Here is a 21097-nt window from a genome sequence, read left to right on the forward strand (position 1 = left end):
GCGGTGGGCAGGGACACCTTCCACTAGCTCAGGTTGCTCAAAGCCCCATCCCACCTGACTTTGAACATCTTCTAGGGATAAGGCACCCACATTTTCTCTGGACAGCCTTGTCCAGTGTCACACAAGCCTCACTGCAAAAAACGTCTTACTTATGTCCAATCTAAATGTAGCCTCTTTCAGTTTAAAATCATTGTCCTTCCTCCTGTCCCTACAGGCCTGAAAAGAAGTTTTTCTGTATTGAATGTCTGCTATAGGGTTTCCCCAGAACCTGCTTTTCCCCCGGCCAAATAACCACAACTCTCTCAGCCTTTCTTCATGGGAGAGGTGATCCAGCCCTCTGACCATTTTTGTGGCCCTTCTCTGGACCTGCTCTGACAGATTCTTGTCTTTCTTCTGTCAGAAGATCACAGAGCTGGATGTAGCTCTCCAGGTGGGGTCTCAGGACCAGGAGAGCTGAGCAGAACAGGAGGAGTCACCTCCCTCAACCTGCTCTTCAGGCTGCTTTTGGTGCAGCCCAGGTTACGATGGGCTTTCTGGGCCACAAGTGTGCATCTCTAGATCAGAGCACTGGAATTCCAGAGAAAGGCCATGGGGTAGAGGTATCTTAAACAGGAGTTGGCTTTCTCTGTGGACAAACTCCTGTATGTGGAGGTCAGAGTTGGCATCACAAGAGAAGGCCCCATCTTCTGAGTGTGGAGCTAAGTCCAGTATATCCCTCCAAATTCTTCATGTCATCTGACCAGGAATTCATTATTTGCTTCAGAATTTCATACCAAATACCTCTTACTACACTCATTAGTCTTCTCACCTCAGCAACCAGAGTTTCATCCTCTGGGATACTCAGATCCACCCTTTAACCCTCCCTAGATTTGTTCTTAGCCAGTGGTGGTTTCACCAGTTGCTAACCCTGTGTTGCCATCAGCATTGATGAGGTCTCAAATGTAGAAGTCCTGTAAGTGATGTGGATAATATGGTAGGAGTGCTGGAAACTCTCCTGGTATTAAAGACAGCTTTCAAGCAAATTCCAGTGGATGAAGGAATGCAGCAAAGCAAGTTTAAAAAAATGAATTTATCTCATTTGCATATACAAGCAGTAGGAAGAGGAAATCCATATGACATGGTGCCCAACTGTGTCATTGGGTTCCAATGCACCTTCACATTCTAAAGAATTTGAGATGAAAAAAACCCCTCCAACCAAGGTCCCTCAAATGTTATAAATCACAGACAGTTATGCTTGGGGATAACTCAGTAATGACAGTCCATATATCAGAAGACTTAAAACTGTGTAGCTAAAAATTCAAAGAGCTTTTCTACCCCTTTTCATCTATATTGCTTGCAATGCTAGGAAAAAATGTACCTATTAAGCAGCTCTTACATTACTTTAGTTTGCATATTATTATACTTATTATGACAGTTGTAGCAGATACAGATAGGAATTTAAATTTCCACTTAAGCTCTCAAGAAAATTATTAGCAGCCTTGAATATGGTTATAATACAGTGATGCAATGATTTTTTTTTTACTAATTATGTACCCTGTTGTGCAGTCATGGTGAGATGTTGCCTTGTTGTAATAAACAAATGCAATTTCCTTGTTATATTTTAATGAGGAACTAGGGCAACTGTCCTAATTAATGCACAGTTGAAAAGCTACAGATTTTTATTGTAATTAATTTAACGGAGCTGAGTTTTTCAAAGATTTCCTTTCTCATTTAACCCCTAGTGCTGTGTGCCCAAATTCGTGAGGAAAATGTAATATCTATAACATGAGGACTGGATACAAAACTTTGATCAAAAAAAAAAATTATCTCCAATCAACAGTGGAAACAACTTCATTAGGGATTATATTCAGAGGCAAAATTTTCTTTCCAATTTAATTGTTTTTGCCGAAGAAAATGCTCTCACATGCTCTCATTCATGTGAGAACTGAATATGTCCCTAATGGACACACCCATGAAACGTGTCTGTGCACACTTGTAGCACCCTATAGGCAAGGCAGCCTTCTAGAAGGCACGATGTTAAATTATATCTAATGTACCACACTTATTGAGGAAAGGGGTGTGCAGTTGTTTTACTTACTTTAAGCTACTGGTCTCAGACTCTGTACCACCCACCTCTGGCAGAAATGGAAGGAGATTTTCCAAGTCTTGCAGTGGTTATACTGCTGGAAGGAAAAGTTTTACTAGGACCCTTGCTCTGCGTTTAGGAAGCCTTATGAATAAACGATTATTTTGACATACCAAAAGATTTTGTGTAATTCCTCTCGGCTTTCTTAAGTAAACAGAATGTTGTTTATAACTGCCTCAGGAAACATAGCTAGACACAGATTTTCAGATATAAAGAAGAAAGCAGACTTTGTGGAGCCAAACATCAGTTAAGCACCAGCCTGGCAGGTCCACTAGTGACAAATCTTCCAGTTAGTCTATAAACAGTCTTAGTTCATTCTGTTCAGTCAAAAAAGCAAACCTGGTCTAAATTAAAGATACATTTGCCACCTTATATTGTATATATGAGTAGCAATTCTTAAAATTTGAAAGAAAAAGGAATCCACAGTGATACTTATAACAAGATCTGTACTTTTTTGACAGCTGTAACTGAATGCATGAGTATCTCAATTGCATTTCCCCTTGAATTTAGGGAATATTTTTTTCTAAGAAATATTCTGGAGTTAACGTCAAGGTTCTCTAAATCACATTAAGGAATAAATTTAAATAAAAAACTTCAAAAATTGTAAGGGATATGAAAAATTTTGAAGTAGTAGACATGTTTAAAGGGCATAAAATACTGATAAGAATTGGCAAGCACCTTAGCCAATTCAGTTCTATTCTGTGTAATATTTAAAAATACAGTCTCATAACTCTCTCAGTAATTATTCATTCACTTCACAAATACAGTCCAACATGCTGTAAGCAGCATGTTTGATATGTTTTTTGAAAAAGTGTGAAACATGCAGCAAAATTTCTGGATTCCTCATTGGAACAAAAATTGTTTCGTTAGTGTTTCAGATGTCACCCAGACAGTTGTTTGTGATATCCGTAATGTTTTCTTTCGCTTGTTGGATCTCAGTGTACGTCAGCGGACACGTCTTTCAGAGGCCGGCAGCTGCCAGGAGCGAGCCCGGAGCCCTGCGGCCAGCGCTGCAGCTGAGACCGCTCTGCGGGGTTGGGCCTGGCTGAAAAGATGGTCCCTTTCGCGGTCTCAAAAAGACCCTCTGAAATGCCTTCAAGGAGTCTCTGGTCTAACCGTTTCCCACTGGAGCCCCTCACTGGTTATTTCCCCTGCCGCTCAGGGCCTTGCTCTCTGCTTCCCCTCGCACCGACCTGCAGTCGCTCCGTGCGAACATGAAAGCGCAGAACGCTCGGTACCGCGCGGAGGAGGGGACAGCCGTGCGAGTGGCCGGGTAGACAAAGAAAACGTGAATGGCCGAAGCAAACAAAGACAGCGCTGCCCGGGAAAACATCCTCCATCACGCTCCCCGCGAGCGGGAGGTGGAACAGCGGCGGGGAGGGGCGGGAGCGCCGAGCGAGGCCCAGCATTGGTCGGATTTTGCCGCAGACCCGCGGGGAGGGACGAGGAAGGGGCAGCGCAGCCCGAAACGCGGGCCGGGGGTCGCAGGTCCCGCTGGTCCCGCTCTTGCTACCGCCGGAGACCCAGAGCCGCCGTGGAACTGTCACCAGTGCAGAGGGCAACGGGACGGGACAGGAAAGCAGGAAAGCGACGCGTGGGCTGACAGCGGGCAGGGACAGCGTAGTGAGACCCGACATTAACTCAGTTGGTTAGAACCCGGGGCTAAAAAGGCCAAGATTGTACGTTCAATCCCTGTATGAGCCAACCACTCAAGAGTAAGGCTTAATGATCCTTGTGGGTCCCTTCCCTTCTCTCACAATATTCTAGGATTCCATGACTGCGAGAAGCGCGGGACGAGGCCAGACCCGGCTCGGGAGAGGCGGAGCCGCCGCGCGCGTCCGGGGGGCAGAGCCGGGAAAGCTCCGCGGCCGCGTCTCGCGGGAAGAGCGCGCGGAGCCGCGCGGGGGGGGAACAGAGCGCGGTGGGCGGGGACTGGGGCCGAGACCACGCCTCCCGCCGCAGTCCTCAACCAGGTCGGACCGCCGGCAATATACAGAGGCGCGGAACGGTGTCTAGTGCGTTGAGTTTAGTACTGCCAGAGAAAGACCATGTCTGGTCGGGGTAAGGGCGGCAAAGGGCTCGGCAAGGGCGGCGCTAAGCGCCACCGCAAGGTGCTGCGCGACAACATCCAGGGCATCACCAAGCCGGCCATCCGCCGCCTGGCTCGGCGCGGCGGCGTCAAGCGCATCTCGGGGCTCATCTACGAGGAGACGCGCGGCGTGCTCAAGGTGTTCCTGGAGAACGTGATCCGCGACGCCGTCACCTACACGGAGCACGCCAAGAGGAAGACGGTCACGGCCATGGATGTAGTCTACGCCCTCAAGCGCCAGGGTCGCACCCTCTACGGCTTTGGCGGCTAAACTCAATTCTTGGAACAGCTTAGCGCTTTTAGAACACAAAGGCTCTTTTCAGAGCCACCCACAAGTTTCAGAAAAAGAGCCTTAAATCGCTTTTTGTACAGTGGTCTCGTTTTGGGGATTAAGTCTGGGGGAGGGGAAAAGGAGGAAGGGGATTTGTTTTCTGTAGCTTCTGAAGCGCACAGCTGCCTCCCCCAGCCGCCTCCCCACGCTAAACGAGGGGAATTCTCGCGCTCGGGAGTGGGAAATGCCCTGATCTTACTGCGGGAACTCTTACGAGGGCACCGGCTGTAGCGCTTTGCTGGAGGGAGGCATCTGGTGTTAGAGGGAAACGTGTTCGGAAAGTCACGTCCTTTATTCCCCCATTCTCCTCCACACGGAGCCCCACCCGCTCAACCCCCAGACCCTCTTTCGAAAGGGCGCTGGAAGGGACAGACAGACAGGGGAGAGAAAAAGAAAGGGTTTGGAGGTCCGGGGCAACCGCGATTGCCGCAGCCGCTCTCGCGGCACCAATTTCACCGCCACAGCCTGGAAGGGGAAGGAAGCTCCTGAAATGGCGGCGGCTCTCCCCTCTCCTTTCGGTGGGCGGGACAGAGCGGGAAGAAGAAACAGCGGAAAGCACCCGTTAGCGCCCTAGGCACTGCACGGCAAAGGGGCTGCGAGCCCTGTGCCCAAAGCCTTCCCCTCCTCCCCCGTCCTGCTTGTGAGGCTGCCTGTTCTCTAAGCACCGCTCTCGCCTCACCACAGCCCCTGACACCCTCCCAGCGCCGGCGGCTCTGTACAGCGAGCCTTCGAAGCACCAACGCATACGGAGCGCAAGGGGCTGGACACTACGGAAGGCCTGCAATCCCCCCTGCTACCCCAGAACTAGTACTGCTTTAAGCACGGACAAGTGCTTGGTGCGGACTGCCTGTGCCTGCTCCGTAACAAGAGACAACAGCTCTCTCCGGTGGCCTTGTAGTGGCTCTTAAAAGAGCCTTTCGGTTTTGAAGCTGAAAGCTGGAAGACTTAAGCGCGCTCGCCGCGGATGCGGCGGGCCAGCTGGATGTCCTTGGGCATGATGGTGACGCGCTTGGCGTGGATGGCGCACAGGTTGGTGTCCTCGAAGAGCCCCACCAGGTAGGCCTCGCTGGCCTCCTGCAGCGCCATCACGGCCGAGCTCTGGAAGCGCAGGTCGGTCTTGAAGTCCTGCGCGATCTCGCGCACCAGGCGCTGGAAGGGCAGCTTGCGGATCAGCAGCTCCGTGGACTTCTGGTAGCGCCGGATCTCGCGCAGCGCCACCGTGCCGGGCCGGTAGCGGTGCGGCTTCTTGACGCCGCCCGTGGCCGGCGCGCTCTTGCGGGCCGCCTTGGTGGCCAGCTGCTTGCGGGGCGCCTTGCCGCCCGTCGACTTACGCGCCGTCTGCTTCGTACGCGCCATCTCAATGCCCTCCGCACCCTGCAGTAACGAACCTTACGCTATCTTAGGAGAGCGCGCCCACCTCGTTTTTATATCCGAGCGCTGCCCGTTGATTGGCTGATGGAATCGGCCGAGCTCAGAGGGATGGTTTGAAAATCCGCGTTAACCCCCTCTATGCTGAGCCCTGCTCCTATTTTGCTAACCCACGACTGCCTTTTCTCTTGGCTTTCCCTTCCTTCCGAGCCGGCATTTCTGCTTTTTAACCACTTGCCTTAAATAAGTAAATGACTTTGCTACTTCGGGTGGGGTAAAATAGAACATTATTTTCCTGGAATTAGGGATTCGATAGCATGTTTTTAAACAGATTCGCTTACTGAGATCTTATTGTCTATATAAGTGGTCGCTTTTATTTTGTAATCCCATATTTTTATGGACCTACTTATCGAGGAATCGGGTGCTTTATATGCAATCTGAAACCAAAACTCACGTGGTGGGTTTGTTTGTTTGTTTGTTTTTAGCTTGGGTTTTTCGTATCTTTGTTTGTTTGATTGTGATTTTTTTGTTTTGTTTAGTGTGGGGGTTGGGGGGGTTGTGGTTCTTTTTAGTTAAGGTAATATAGGTAATTGCATTGTTTGAGACACAGAACCGCAAATACGATTCGGATTCCGAAACAACTTCGGGAAAAAAGAAATATTAGATACAAACACGATAAAAAAGGACATTGACAGATACTGACATTTTCCTAATTGAAATGAAACAACGGCCGTGTCCGTTTGGGAAGCCGGAGGTTCGGAGCGCCTTCAGCTGTTACCCAATGAAATTCTCCGCTCTTTTGACCAATCAGCGGCGAGGAGGCGGGGCCGCCGGGCAGGATAAAAGGGGCTCGCGGGCGAGCAGTGTTGCTGTTTTGGGCTGTTTGCGGCAGGGAGCTGCTATGGCGCGTACGAAGCAGACGGCGCGTAAGTCGACGGGCGGCAAGGCGCCCCGCAAGCAGCTGGCCACCAAGGCGGCCCGCAAGAGCGCGCCGGCCACGGGCGGCGTCAAGAAGCCGCACCGCTACCGGCCCGGCACGGTGGCGCTGCGCGAGATCCGGCGCTACCAGAAGTCCACGGAGCTGCTGATCCGCAAGCTGCCCTTCCAGCGCCTGGTGCGCGAGATCGCGCAGGACTTCAAGACCGACCTGCGCTTCCAGAGCTCGGCCGTGATGGCGCTGCAGGAGGCCAGCGAGGCCTACCTGGTGGGGCTCTTCGAGGACACCAACCTGTGCGCCATCCACGCCAAGCGCGTCACCATCATGCCCAAGGACATCCAGCTGGCCCGCCGCATCCGCGGCGAGCGCGCTTAAGTCTTCCAGCTTTCAGCTTCAAAACCGAAAGGCTCTTTTAAGAGCCACTACAAGGCCACCGGAGAGAGCTGTTGTCTCTTGTTACGGAGCAGGCACAGGCAGTCCGCACCAAGCACTTGTCCGTGCTTAAAGCAGTACTAGTTCTGGGGTAGCAGGGGGGATTGCAGGCCTTCCGTAGTGTCCAGCCCCTTGCGCTCCGTATGCGTTGGTGCTTCGAAGGCTCGCTGTACAGAGCCGCCGGCGCTGGGAGGGTGTCAGGGGCTGTGGTGAGGCGAGAGCGGTGCTTAGAGAACAGGCAGCCTCACAAGCAGGACGGGGGAGGAGGGGAAGGCTTTGGGCACAGGGCTCGCAGCCCCTTTGCCGTGCAGTGCCTAGGGCGCTAACGGGTGCTTTCCGCTGTTTCTTCTTCCCGCTCTGTCCCGCCCACCGAAAGGAGAGGGGAGAGCCGCCGCCATTTCAGGAGCTTCCTTCCCCTTCCAGGCTGTGGCGGTGAAATTGGTGCCGCGAGAGCGGCTGCGGCAATCGCGGTTGCCCCGGACCTCCAAACCCTTTCTTTTTCTCTCCCCTGTCTGTCTGTCCCTTCCAGCGCCCTTTCGAAAGAGGGTCTGGGGGTTGAGCGGGTGGGGCTCCGTGTGGAGGAGAATGGGGGAATAAAGGACGTGACTTTCCGAACACGTTTCCCTCTAACACCAGATGCCTCCCTCCAGCAAAGCGCTACAGCCGTTGCCCTCGTAAGAGTTCCCGCAGTAAGATCAGGGCATTTCCCGCTCCCGAGCGCGAGAATTCCCCTCGTTTAGCGTGGGGAGGCGGCTGGGGGAGGCAGCTGTGCGCTTCAGAAGCTACAGAAAACAAAACCCCTTCCCCCTTTTCCCCTCCCCCAGACTTAATCCCCAAAACGAGACCACTGTACAAAAAGCGATTTAAGGCTCTTTTTCTGAAACTTGTGGGTGGCTCTGAAAAGAGCCTTTGTGTTCTAAAAGCGCTAAGCTGTTCCAAGAATTGAGTTTAGCCGCCAAAGCCGTAGAGGGTGCGACCCTGGCGCTTGAGGGCGTAGACTACATCCATGGCCGTGACCGTCTTCCTCTTGGCGTGCTCCGTGTAGGTGACGGCGTCGCGGATCACGTTCTCCAGGAACACCTTGAGCACGCCGCGCGTCTCCTCGTAGATGAGCCCCGAGATGCGCTTGACGCCGCCGCGCCGAGCTAGGCGGCGGATGGCCGGCTTGGTGATGCCCTGGATGTTGTCGCGCAGCACCTTGCGGTGGCGCTTGGCGCCGCCCTTGCCGAGCCCCTTGCCGCCCTTACCCCGACCAGACATGCTCGCCCCAGCACACCGCCGCACTCAGTGCACCAACAGCAGCCCCGCGCCTCTGTATATTGCCGGCGGTCCGACCTGGTTGAGGACTGCGCCGGGGCCGGGCCGGGGCGGGCTCTTCCGCGCGCCCTTCCCCCCGCGGGCCGGGGCGTTCGCGCCGTCGCTCCCACAGGGGCCGCGCGCTGCCGGCTCGGGCCCGGCCCCGCGCCCGGGAGGCCAAACCCGGCTCGGGCCGCGGGAGCGGATCCCGGCCCGGGTCGCCCCCTGCCCGCCGCGCTCGGCCCGGCTGCCCGGCCCCGCCGGCCGGCTCTCGGTGCCGATGGGGAGCGGGGCCCCGCCGGCCGCGGGGCTGCAGCAAAACGCGGCCAATGGCGGCGGCGGGGTGGGGAGAGCCGCGTCCCGCCCGCGCCGCGCCGCCGCCATCGCGCTGCGCGCCAACAAAGGGCCCGGGCGGGCAGGGGAGAGTGGGCGCCGTGGTCCCGCTACTACAGTAAATGCACCCTTTTCTACCCAAGGCTGAGAAACGGGAGTAATGTGCTGCGGTTTGTTTGTTTGTTTTCTGTGAGTACGACACTTTAGGTTGGTTTTTTTTTTTTCCAATGAGGGGCAGCCTTGCTTGTCCCACATCTCTGAATTAATAATCACGTGGCTTTGTTGTGTTTATGGGACTGACGTGCTAATGAAGGAAGTGATTTGTTTCTCTTGCTGATGTACCCATGAAAAAATCTGCATTATGTCATGTGGTTTTAAATATGTGGCAAGCTTGACCATTTTCATGGTCATATTCTTTATTGAACCATAATAAAGCATTGCTTTTGCCCTTTCTTTCTTCACATTATATTACTTTGTGAGCACAAAAAGTGGCCTGGAGATGTTATTTTGTGCTAGGGTGCCTCTTGGCTCCATCAGTCCATTCTGCTACAGTGACTCCTGAAAGCCTTCAAGTTTTTCATGTGCACACCTACTATTACTTTTTCTTACTATTTAAATTTATCATGAATATATACTTGAGATGTTTTTACTTTGTTCTGGAAGGATCATAAAATAAATGGTATTCCATACAGTTGCTATATACTATCTCTTTCTTGGCACGAGTTTTCCCCTGGTTAATTATACCTGTGCAGTGCACAGGTTTGGGTTTTTTGCTGGTCAGGTATTTCTCATATTGTTTAATCCTTCCCACCTTTTCCCTATTTCCAATGGATGCTCGTTACTATATAATGCTTCTTGAATGTGAAAATGTTTTGCTTGCTGATTTCACACACTTTTGCATTTGAGCCATTGCTGTTTTGTTGTTGTTTTTGTTTGTTCCTTTTTCACCACCTATTCTCAAAAGTTCTCTATCTCAGGGGAGATGATGATGGAGACTATGAGATTTATTTTTGTCTCTTTGTAAACTTCTATGTATGTTATTTAATTCAGGTTATGCTTGGCCACCATAGTGATAAGTATTTTCATGTGTAGATATCCAGCCAGTGTTTATATCAGTTTATACCTATTAATATCAAATTCTCTGTTCTATAGCTATAGGAAAGACATATTTATCTTTGCATATCAACATTAACGATGCTTGTAGGACAGATGAAACTCTCCCGGTTGTTGTGGTCTAACCCCAGCCAGCAACCAAGAACCATGCAGACACTTGCTCATTCCCCCACCAGTGGGACTGGGGAGAGAATCAGAAGGGTAAAAGCAAGAAAACTCGTGGGTTGAGATGAAGACAGTTTAATAAAGAAAGCAAAAGCTGCATTCACACACAAGAGAACCAAAACAAAGAATCAATTCACCACTTCCCATGGGCAGGCAGGTGTTCAGCCATCCCTGGGAGACCAAGGCCCAAGCACTGTAACGTTACTCAGGAAGACAAATGCCATCACTTTAAATGTCCCCTCCCTTTCTTCTTCTTTCTGCTACTTTATATACTGAGCATTAAATGATAACGTATGAAACATTCCTTTAATCATTTGGGGACACCTGTCCTGGCTGTGTGTTCTCACAACCTCCCAGGTACCCCCAACTTCCTCACCAGCGTGGCAGCATGAAAAGCAGAAAAGGCCTTGGCACTGCGTGAGCTGCTCAGCAGTAACAAAAACATCACTGTGTTATCAACCCTGTGTTCAGCATAAATTCTAAATATATCCCCACACAAACCACTGTGAAGAAAATTAACTCCGACCCAACCAAAACGAGCACACTTAGAATCCCTGTCTTTGCACAGTATTTATCATTGCACTTACTTGGGGGAAAAACCCCAAAGGTTTATATGCTGTCTCTCCCCTGCTGCCACCCCAACATCACTGCATTTATGGGTTGCAGCATAGATAGAAAACAATAGAGAACTCAGCAAAACTTCTGCATAACTATGAAACATATTCTTCCTTGCCTATACTGCTCTCAGCATTTGATATCACATAACTTTTCCTTGGCAGAAGTGAGTGTGGCTTTCCCTCTATTTATCTACATTCAGATGACCTATTTGGGTCTCTTCAGGACTGCTGTAAGAATTATTTTTCCCTTTTCATGTGGCACATTTGGTTTTAATCAGGGTATTTTTGGTACATCTTCTCTATAGCTTTGCTTTCATTTCACCAATTACTTAAAATGCATAGGTGCTAATATTCTTGTAGATTATCTAATTAAATAATTTGATTTTATTTATGTGGTTTAATGAGAATAGTTATTCTGCCTTGCAAACTGCTCTGTTAGCCTCCCTTGCCCAGTGCTAATTGGCATTTTGTCAAAAAGTTGCAATCTCTTTTACTGTCTATTTCTTGATGTTTTTTAGTTCACTAGATCTCTTTGTGTGGTGCTTATTGTGCAAATAATGTTTTTTCCATGAAATTTAACCCTTGCTTACTTTTAAGTCATATTTTCTTGGTCCTCTCTGTATTAGACCTCTTTAAATAATCAAGTTTTTATCAGTATCCAGGGTCCATTACTTCTTACATATTCTTAAGACAACTTGTATGAAGAACTACAACAGGTATCAGTGTAATTTGTTCCTAAGCAGTACTTTAGCTCCAAAGGAATAAACCCCAGAGATTATTCAGAATGAATTTTTATTACGGCCAATATTACACAGAATCTTTGTAGATATGACAGCAATATACAAGTACATGGAATAGATTCATGTATTACACTGTGCTTGGGTTATTTGAGGAAATACTCTGTATTTCATGATTGTCCAAGTAATTCTTACCAAATTTATTTTTTCCACACCAGGTAGCTTAATTTTCTTGTTTTCATTTTAGCATACTTTATTTGTGTGTTACTGTTCTAAAGTTCTCACCAGCATCTGTAGGTATAAAGTAACAGTGTGGATATTATTGAAGTGTTAGGACACTTCTGAAGATAGACAAAATTAAACCAAAAGGAGGAGCAAACAATCTGTTTACAGGAACTCAAACCTTTCAATACTATGGAAAAGAAAAAAGGAGTTCTAAGCAATCTGAACTCACTGATTTCTGGAATAACACTTCATTTCCTGTATGACATCTTTTATTTTATGGCCAGTCTCATGTTTTATGGCCAGTGTTCATCCTTCACTCCTGGTGGTTCACCTACATGGATTATTTTTTTACTCAGAACCAGTAAGTGAGTATATGGACTACAAATTTTTATCTATCTGTCTGTCTTATCTTTTCCTGCTAATCAAGACAATATGAGAAGGGCAAGGGCAAAAACTTTTCCTGGTCAGGTAGCGTTAGTTGGAAGAGCCCTGAACTTTCTCCCATGAAGTAGGAAGGATGTCAGGGCACACTGGAGTGAAGGATCACTCCAACCAGCACAGGTTGGGTGACGGCAGGAATGAGTGAGAGAATGACTACACTTCTTTGCCCACTCTAGGAGTGTCAGCAGATTTTAGCACTTCTCTTGCCCTCTGCATCTGCTCTCAATCTCTCATCCTGACATTCTTCCTAATATTCCTATCCCTTCCAAAAGACAACCACCCCCTTGAGGAGGCTGTTGAAATACTGTGATTTTCAAATTTGTTTTCTCTTTAATGATCTGCATTTCTTTTCAGGAAATCTGTTCAGCTGTTAGCTGAGCTGAAGGAGTTACTGATTTCTCAGTGAATCTGCCAGCACATGTAGTTTCACATCCTTAGGAGAACGAATATCAGCTTACAAAGTCTCTGTGGTATATTTTTTGAATCAGCTAAAAGTACCCTGATGGAAATACTGAAAATTGGAGATACAGATTTGGTTTATCTCCTAAAGCAAAAGCTTACGATAGTGCTATTTTCTTTAGATGAGACATTTGTGAGGGAAAGGAATAATCTCTTTTTGCATCATCTTCCTAGGGAGATGAGCACCCCAGGGCATTATCACATGAAATGTACAAGCCCAGCTAAAAATAGAGATGGATTTCTGCCTAGCATGATGATCAACATGACTAAATATTACAGAAGTTGTCTAATTCCATGGAGGGGAAAAGAAACTATTTTTGAAAGTTGAAGAACAAGCAAAATTAAAGCTTTGTGCACCCTACTGACACAGATAGTCCACGCTGTCAATCTCTGCACAGCCCACACTCCAGGATACTGAAGACAGGCCTGTCAGCATGGCCACTGGTTATCCCCACATAATAAAGGAGAATCACATATTTCACCCCTCAATATGCCCCTAAATTACTGCCAGACTCTCTGAAGCTTGGTCAGCTCAGTCTTAGTTTTCATTGTCATTCACCTGGACTAATCTGATGAACCCAGGTCAGGGTCTGTCTGGCCCAGGGCACAGCAGGATTTCTTCTTGGCTGTGCATCTGCCCCCAGGCTGTACCTGTAACTGTGTGCTCAAGGCCAGAGCCGATACACTCAGAGCTGCAGTCCTCTAGGTGGAAGCTGGAAATCAGCACAGATCATGGTAGCTCCTATCCAGTCACAGTGGAGCCCATCTCTGACAGAGTATTAAAAATCACATTAAAATCATACATGTACTTTTTACCTACTGATGCTTAAAAATGTTCCCTTTTTATGCATTGATGTGTTTACACAGAAACTCTCAGTAGCTCTTGCTGGTTATCCCCAAATTCACAGAGACAGACAAGGGGTAACTTAGGCTGAAAATAAACAAACAAAAAAACCAAAACAGCACCACACAAAGAAAATTACTGAGTCATTTACAAGGTAATAACTTTTTTTCACTCTTTTTCATTTTTCTATGTAAGTATAGCAATTAAATATTGATCTTATTAACACTATCCCCTGCTGCTTCTAGTCTGTGTGAAATTCTTGTGGCTACAAGGTCCTTCAGCAATTAGCAGTCTATACACACACACAGGATTAGCAACTAACGGGAACTTCACTGCTTATAAACATGTGGACTTGGACTTCTGGATCATAATGGGTGATCAAATGGCAAATCCAACCATCCTTTTGGTGAGGAACAAAATAAATCTTCATTTTCCTGATATGCAACAGGGAACTTGCCATGATCTGTACAACATAAACATCTTGGGCTCTCTATCCTTAGGTGCTTTGGGTGTCATTAAGTAACAGTAGACTTGAGAATTTTCATTAATTTACTTTTTTACACCCATAGTTTTCAATTTTACTGCCTGTCCTCCCCTTGTGCCTGATTCTTGACTCACTCTTCAGAACTGTCTCACCACCATTTTCCACCTTTGCTGCACCCTCCGGTTTGATCCTAATAATAATTAAAAAAAAATTCCCACATTTGAAAACCACAAATAAATAAAACAAACATGTTCAATGCTCAGAAGCACTACAATGAAAGTTACTTGAATGTCTGGAATCACCAGAACAGGAACAGAGAGTAAAACAGGATTTTGTATCCTTGTACCATTGTAGCATTGTGTGAAATAGTTCCATCCAGCGTAGTGTGCACATTTCTGGCCTCTAAATAAATAAACCATTGCAAGAGAGAGAGAAAATCTGAGGAAAAATTATAAAGGTGATTTAAGGCTTAAAATGGCTTCTCTACTAAGCATACTAGGACACCCTCAGAATAATGACCACTACTGACTGAAGATGTTCTTGCTTATCTTTACTACCTAGGAGGTCAGTGGTTAAATCTATCCAACTTAGTGAAGTCTAATCTCATCATAAAATTAGTTACAACCAAAAGGTTACTGAAACCAGAAACGCTGTCTAAGTTTCATAGGCAGTTTCCTTAAGTAAATGGATCCCTTCTTTACAGGCTTTTTTCAAATCAGAGAGAGAAGGATGATGTGTGAAAAGAAGAAATTGGTGCCATCTCTCTCCTCACAGAGATCAGTTCTGGACTACACAGCTGCTTGCACAAGCATAAGCAGTTCCTAACACTGGTGGTAAATAGTTCATAAACTGATCCATTTCATTACATGCATGTCCTGAGGATCAAGTTTGTTTTTTCCGTAAGGTAAAAAAACCCCAACAACCAAAGAAATCCCCTCCCCCAAAACACCCAAAAAACTGACTCTACCCTCCCCCCACCCCCGCCAAAACAAACAAAAAACCCCAACAAACAAAAAACTTACCCTCCAAAAAGCTCCTATTCGAGGCCTTAACTACTTTTTTCCTGGGCTTCCAAGTTGCTAGCATCCTGGTATTGTGCTGGTATTTTCATGGTTCTCTCAGAAACTACCTGTGAAGGCCATGGAGGAATTCCATGACCGGAAAAACCTGTAGCATCTATAGGAAGAGGACTTGTTTTCTATTTGAAAGCCCTCCCTACACGAGAGCAGCGGCATCATTTGTATGCAGAGTGCAGAGGCCTGAAGCAATCAACCTCTCAAAGATGTGATACACAGAGATGCCTTCTGGAGAGGAAGGAAGGTTTGTTTGCATCAGCCGCGTTACTGTGGCAGGGTTGTTTCTGGACCAGGCAGCCATGCATCGAGTTTTCTTGGACAGAATAGACGGGAGGGGAGGGGAAGGATGTAATGGTCATGGGCTCCTGACAGAAGTATTTTATCATGTAGGATAGTCCATTGCTCTCAGCTGTGAAGCCTGCAGAATTAACATTTTCTAACAGAGCAAGCTGGAACATCCCAACTGCTCCTTGGGGTGCTTTGGTTTTGTGGTGGGCTGGTTAGGGTTTCATTTGTTTGTTTTTGTTTGGTTTTTGCTCCCTTAGCCTGGGCAGCACCCACGGTATGAATAAACGGCAGTCAAAAAATACAAACCAGCATAAAAGGGTAAAAGGAATACTCCTTGATAAAAGGAACACCAGAAGCATTCAAAACGCAGTTTGGCTTTAACAGCAGCCAGAGCGAGATGCTCATCACCCATCGTGGTGTCGTCCAGCAGATTCATGTTCTTTGACTGCGGATTAAGGAAAGGAAAACGGCTCGGGGGGGGGGGGGGGGGGGGGGGGGCGGATGGTGGAAAGACGGGAAGCGGCGGCAGGGAAGGTAACCACAGGGAGCTAGAGGGGAAGGGAGGGGGGAGAAGGTGGAGGAGGGAGGCAGGGAAGCTGCTTCCCGGGCAGGATTGGTCGGAAATTGCTGCAGCCCAGGCGGGTGGCGCCTGCGGCCCCCGCTCCCCGCCGGGCTCCCGAGCCGAACCTGCTTGCGGTGCTGGGGGATGCTCCAAACCGATGGAGCCTCCCCTTCACTCAGCTGTGCCACGGTAGTGATAGGGATGGCAGAAGATGCAGAGGGAAAGACACACAGGGGTTTAGCTACGGTTCACGGTTAGCAATCTGCTTTTCTGTTGATGTTAGATACGCTCAGAGCATTTATTGTGACCTGCAAACAAATGCAGTTTGCTGCTGCATTTTTACGGCTGTAGAAGCTGCAACTGGCTTCCACTTTCATACAAACTTCCTGAGCATCAGCATCAATGCCTTCAAAACTGTGTGAATGGAGACGAGTGAATTTCTTACGTGTTTACCAAAGTCTAAACTGATCTTGTACTATATATTTGAGAGAAGTAAACAGGAACTTATTCTGTAAAAAGTTCTTTGGTGTCTAAGCAGGTCTGGGTTTGAGCATTTAAGAAAAGTAAATTACTAATGCTATTATTCAAATTATTTCTAAAGAACAACGCCAGATTTGTAAGTTTTTCCTACTTTATTTTATTTTGGTATGCTATGTAAGGTGGCAGAAAGATACTAAAGAAACTAAAAATGTGAGTGAAGGAATTTGAGAGTAATTCAATACAAGAACTATAAAAGCTTAACCTTTGCATAGACATTGTGATGCAAATGTTCATATAAGTTTTACAAGGATGAGCCTGGGGCCTGTGGGGATAGCATTGGTATCATGTAATTAATTCCTTCCATTTTTGTTGGTCTAGGTAAATACTCTAGCTTGCCTATATTATTGATAAATTTTCTAGCCTAAAGCAAATTCTCACCAAAAAAAAAGAAAAAAAAATTAAAATCACATCTTCCTCTAATACTTTGGAAGACTGCTTCCTACCAAGGGAGTTGGAGCAGCATTTCTATCCTGTCCTCAACCAGGTCACCAGAGAAAAATCAAGCGCAGTCTTTTTATAAAACAAAAAAAAACAACCCAAACAAAAACCGTCAAAACCAAACCAGTAAAAAATAAACCAAAACAATGTGAATAAGATTTCTTGAAGGAAATTAATATCCAGGGACTTGTTTTGGCACTCGATTGTCACTAAGACAAAGCTTAATAGTAAATGTTCTATTACTACATCACTTTTTTAAAATTTGTTTCTTGGCATACTTCGGAATGCTTCTGCAACTGAGCAGAGTTTGATTTTGGCTTTTTTTTGAATATAGTCTTGCATATTATCTCTCCATGCTTTATGGAAAAACGAAAAGCTAGTAAGCAACTAGAGGTTAAGTAACATTTACTTGGGAGCAAGCAATCTGGGAGATGGCACTGCCTATGTTATGGTTAGTACTTTAAAGTGTAAGGTTATATTTTGTGTGGACTTAAAGTTCAAGAGCAAATTGGGGTCATATGATACTAAATGTTTATTTCATTACCAAAGCCATTTGTGATGCACTGTTCTTAAATCTAAGGCCTTCCACATTTTTGAGAATTTAGGTTGGCTGAATAGCTGAAACTAAATTTGGGAAGGGAAATTCCGCATCTTCAATGAAATAAAATATTTCGCTTGTCAAAAAAAAACCCCACTTTTAATTCTAATTTGTCACATACTCAGATCATATAATGCATTTCTCCCTTTTATTTCAATATATAAAAACCTTTTATTTAACTGTAGTATGCAGACAGAGAATGGGTTCATTTACAACAAGCACAGTTACCTGAGGTAGAAAAACATATTGCCTTTCTACATAAACTGTGAATGACTGGTCAGGAGAAACACGGATATGCACTAATTGTAGGAAAACACTTCAGGCATAATTTAGCTGAAGAAAAAGGATTTATAGCATACAGAACTCATCAGTTCTCCTGTACTAACAAAAACATACTTAAACCCATCATGAAAATCCTGTTGGTGGCATAGAGAATGCAACAATGTTTAAAAATTGCTATATAAGGAAACTGAGCTCATTACATGAGCTGTCTCAAGGAGGAAAGGTGGCTAGAAAGGCAGAGAATGAAATGGCGAACTTAATGAATTACAACACTGAGCTTAATGAGTTTCTAGTGAAGAACATAATAGAAAAACAAAACAAACACAACACTAGATTGCAATCTACCCATACCTTATTTGAAAACTGTTAAAATACTTGTGTTTTCAAAAGGTTTTTCAAACATCAGCGGGGGGAGGTGGAAATAAGAAAGAAAACCAACAAAACCAAAACAACCAATTTCCAAGAGAAGCAGAACATATATACTGAAGTGCCTGAGCAGGAAGTATGAACGTTACTCTTGAAAACAAATGCTCCCTCCTCACATCGTGTTTTCAAGGGCAAAAATGAAATCCGGGAGGCCTCTGTTTCGGGATTTTCAAATGGCCCAATCAGAACCTTGTACAAATCAATTCCCTTCTTCAGACCCACGTAATCTCTCCCTTCTCTACTAAATATACACCAATAGAAAGCTATTTTGCCAAATATGCTAAATACAGCAACACTAAGATTATTAAACATACAAAAAATTCCTGAAGTGTTTTAAACTTAATTCTAGCCTCAAATTTCAGAATGGTTACTAATAAAGTCCTGCAGTTACTGCTGTTTCAAAGTCCAGCTCCGAATGGTAGATGATTAATATCTAATGCAATTTCTTTCAGCAGAATAGGGATGACCCAAAAAAAAAAAAAAAAAAAAAGAGAGAGAGGGTAAAAAAGGTTCTCTGCCTATTTCAGGAAAGAAAAGGAAAAGGAAAGCCAAAAAAACATACAAGGAAAAAAAAACAAACAACCACAAAAAAGCCCCACAAGAAACCAGACAAAAACAACTCAACCTGAGAATTGTTTAAGAAACATATACCGCTTAGAAACAGACCCGCGATTCTCATCTTGTTTCCAAACAAGACTTCAGCCGGGCACTCCCACGTTATCTCCCTCTACTTGAAAAACATTTTCCATTAACACAACGCCCCAATGACTCACTCCTCTGCGTCCCGAGGCAGAACACTAAAAACAACAACAAAAAAACCGAACAAAAAAACCCAGCAGAGCTTTCCTCGCCTTAGTTCTCAAGGGACGATTTTAAAGAACAAAGAAAACACCCTCCCCCAGCCCTTAGGCAGCCTCGCTCGGAGGCTCGCGGCGTTGCATTCCTGCCTTCCCTTCGGGCAGTTTTTACTTCCACGTAAAATATCACTGAACGAAAAACAAACTGGAGTCTCTTTTATCTACGTCTGTTCTAACAAAAGAGGGAACGCGGTGATCTTTGCAGTGGGGGAACAAAAAAGCAAAAAAACCCGAAAATTAACCTGTTCAGAGGAAAGAGAGAGGAGCTGTCGCCGTCTCCCAGCAGTGCGGCCACCTCGAGGCACCAATGGTGGAGAAGCTCCTCCCTGTAAATACCGGTCCCTCACGTATTATCTTGATTTACAAGCCTCTTACACCCCAAGAAGAGGGATGCAGTGGCTGGCGGCTTCAAAGTCCACAGCCTTCACATCACCAAGGCCGTGTCCTCCTTCTCAGGGTGCAAGGGGCTCCCTCAGTCAAGCAGGCCCAGGCAGTTGTAGCGACCAAGGCTCCGAAAAAGGCAACAAAGGCTACCAAATCTAAAAAAGCAGTACCGAAGAACTCAGCAAAGCCAAAAGCAGCAGTACCCAGGAGACCATACTGTATAAGTAAAGGAAACTTTTGCAGGAAAATCGCCAAGAGCACTTTTAAACACCACTCATGATGAAGGAGGTGATGAAGGATGAAGGAGAAAGAATGAAAACATCAGTTCAAGTCCAAACTAGTACATCATGACTCCCTTCCCCGTGTATATGTGACTTTCCGTAGAGCTTGTACATGAACTCACATGCTCGAGCCAATTTAGCAACTGTCATCACCATCACTTAATTCAGAATAGAACTTTTGGAAACCCTTCTGGACTGCATCCCAGGGAAGTACTTACGGGTTTTTTTTTACTATTGGTTGAAAGCTCTAAGCTGCAGACAAGAAAAAAAACACGGAAAGCAGAAAATCACAGCAACCGCTACGCGCAAGGCACTCGAATCCGGCTTCCACGCCCAACACAGAGACACCCGCGGCTCGCAGGGAGCAGAGGGGCCACAATCCCGCCGCGGTTTGAACGCCGCGCGCTCCAGCCGGATTGGCCGGCGGCAGCCCCGATCCCGCCCCGTCCTTCCTCCCCGGGGTGAACGGCGCTTCAGCCCCACGGAACCCACGGGGAGGGAGGCAGCGAGCACAGCCTTCGGAGTTCACGTCTCTTTTTAAGCCATACGGCGGTGACCGATTCAATCAGCCGTAACCGCTACCTTTTATTGATTCGTTCACAAAAAGGGAAGCTGACACACGCTTACATAAGCACATTGATTTTTAACGTGAAGGCAGAAAACCAGATTAGCGAAATAGAACTTAAAGATACATAACATTATATACAGCACAAAACCGCCTTCAAAATTTTAAGTCTCTAAATATCAAATAGGATATATTTCTAGGCTCAAGCGTTCCTGCTCTTTCTATGAAGATGTGGGTGGCTCTGAAAAGAGCCTTTGGATTGACAGTCAGTTAAGTTTTACTTGGCTTTAGCTTTGTGGCTGTCGGTCTTCTTGGGCAGCAGCACGGCCTGGATGTTGGGCAGCACGCCGCCCTGCGCGATCGTCACCTTGCCCAGCAGCTTGTTGAGCTCCTCGTCGTTGCGGATGGCGAGCTGCAGGTGGCGGGGGATGATGCGCGTCTTCTTGTTGTCGCGGGCCGCGTTGCCCGCCAGCTCCAGGATCTCGGCCGTCAGGTACTCCAGCACGGCCGCCAGGTACACCGGGGCGCCGGCGCCCACGCGCTCCGCGTAGTTGCCCTTGCGCAGCAGCCGGTGCACGCGGCCCACGGGGAACTGCAGCCCGGCCCGCGACGAGCGCGACTTGGCCTTGGCGCGCGCCTTCCCGCCCTGCTTGCCCCGGCCGGACATGTCTCAGCACAAAAAGACACAAGAACAAGCGGAAAAAGTTAAAGAGCTACACAATAACGCCGCGAATACAAAATAACTGCGCTGAAAGCGTCACCTCTGCCTTTTTATAGCTCCTCCGGAGGTTCGCTTGGACTTCT

At 46.9% G+C, this 21097-nt stretch overlaps 5 protein-coding genes across 5 annotated transcripts; 2 read left to right on the forward strand and 3 right to left on the reverse strand.

Annotated features, from left to right (window-relative positions):
• Positions 1 to 4138: 4138 nt before the first annotated feature.
• Positions 4139 to 4575, forward strand: LOC125324930 (histone H4). Its single transcript, XM_048301464.1, has one exon. The coding sequence runs from the start codon at positions 4174 to 4176 to the stop codon at positions 4483 to 4485; it is 312 nt and encodes a 103-aa protein (XP_048157421.1). The 5' UTR covers positions 4139 to 4173; the 3' UTR covers positions 4486 to 4575.
• Positions 4576 to 4802: 227 nt separating this feature from the next.
• Positions 4803 to 5923, reverse strand: LOC125324912 (histone H3). Its single transcript, XM_048301444.1, has one exon. The coding sequence runs from the start codon at positions 5899 to 5901 to the stop codon at positions 5491 to 5493; it is 411 nt and encodes a 136-aa protein (XP_048157401.1). The 5' UTR covers positions 5902 to 5923; the 3' UTR covers positions 4803 to 5490.
• Positions 5924 to 6584: 661 nt separating this feature from the next.
• Positions 6585 to 8121, forward strand: LOC125324907 (histone H3-like). The gene has a single exon (XM_048301439.1). It carries the CDS (start codon positions 6632 to 6634, stop codon positions 7223 to 7225), a length of 594 nt encoding a protein of 197 aa, XP_048157396.1. The 5' UTR covers positions 6585 to 6631; the 3' UTR covers positions 7226 to 8121.
• Positions 8122 to 8169: 48 nt separating this feature from the next.
• Positions 8170 to 8580, reverse strand: LOC125324932 (histone H4). Its single transcript, XM_048301466.1, has one exon. The coding sequence runs from the start codon at positions 8540 to 8542 to the stop codon at positions 8231 to 8233; it is 312 nt and encodes a 103-aa protein (XP_048157423.1). The 5' UTR covers positions 8543 to 8580; the 3' UTR covers positions 8170 to 8230.
• Positions 8581 to 20292: 11712 nt separating this feature from the next.
• LOC125324917 (histone H2A-IV) lies at positions 20293 to 21062 on the reverse strand. The gene has a single exon (XM_048301450.1). It carries the CDS (start codon positions 20958 to 20960, stop codon positions 20571 to 20573), a length of 390 nt encoding a protein of 129 aa, XP_048157407.1. The 5' UTR covers positions 20961 to 21062; the 3' UTR covers positions 20293 to 20570.
• Positions 21063 to 21097: the final 35 nt, after the last annotated feature.

This window comes from Corvus hawaiiensis, chromosome 4 (assembly GCF_020740725.1).
Source record: "Corvus hawaiiensis isolate bCorHaw1 chromosome 4, bCorHaw1.pri.cur, whole genome shotgun sequence".
Lineage (NCBI taxonomy): Eukaryota > Metazoa > Chordata > Aves > Passeriformes > Corvidae > Corvus > Corvus hawaiiensis.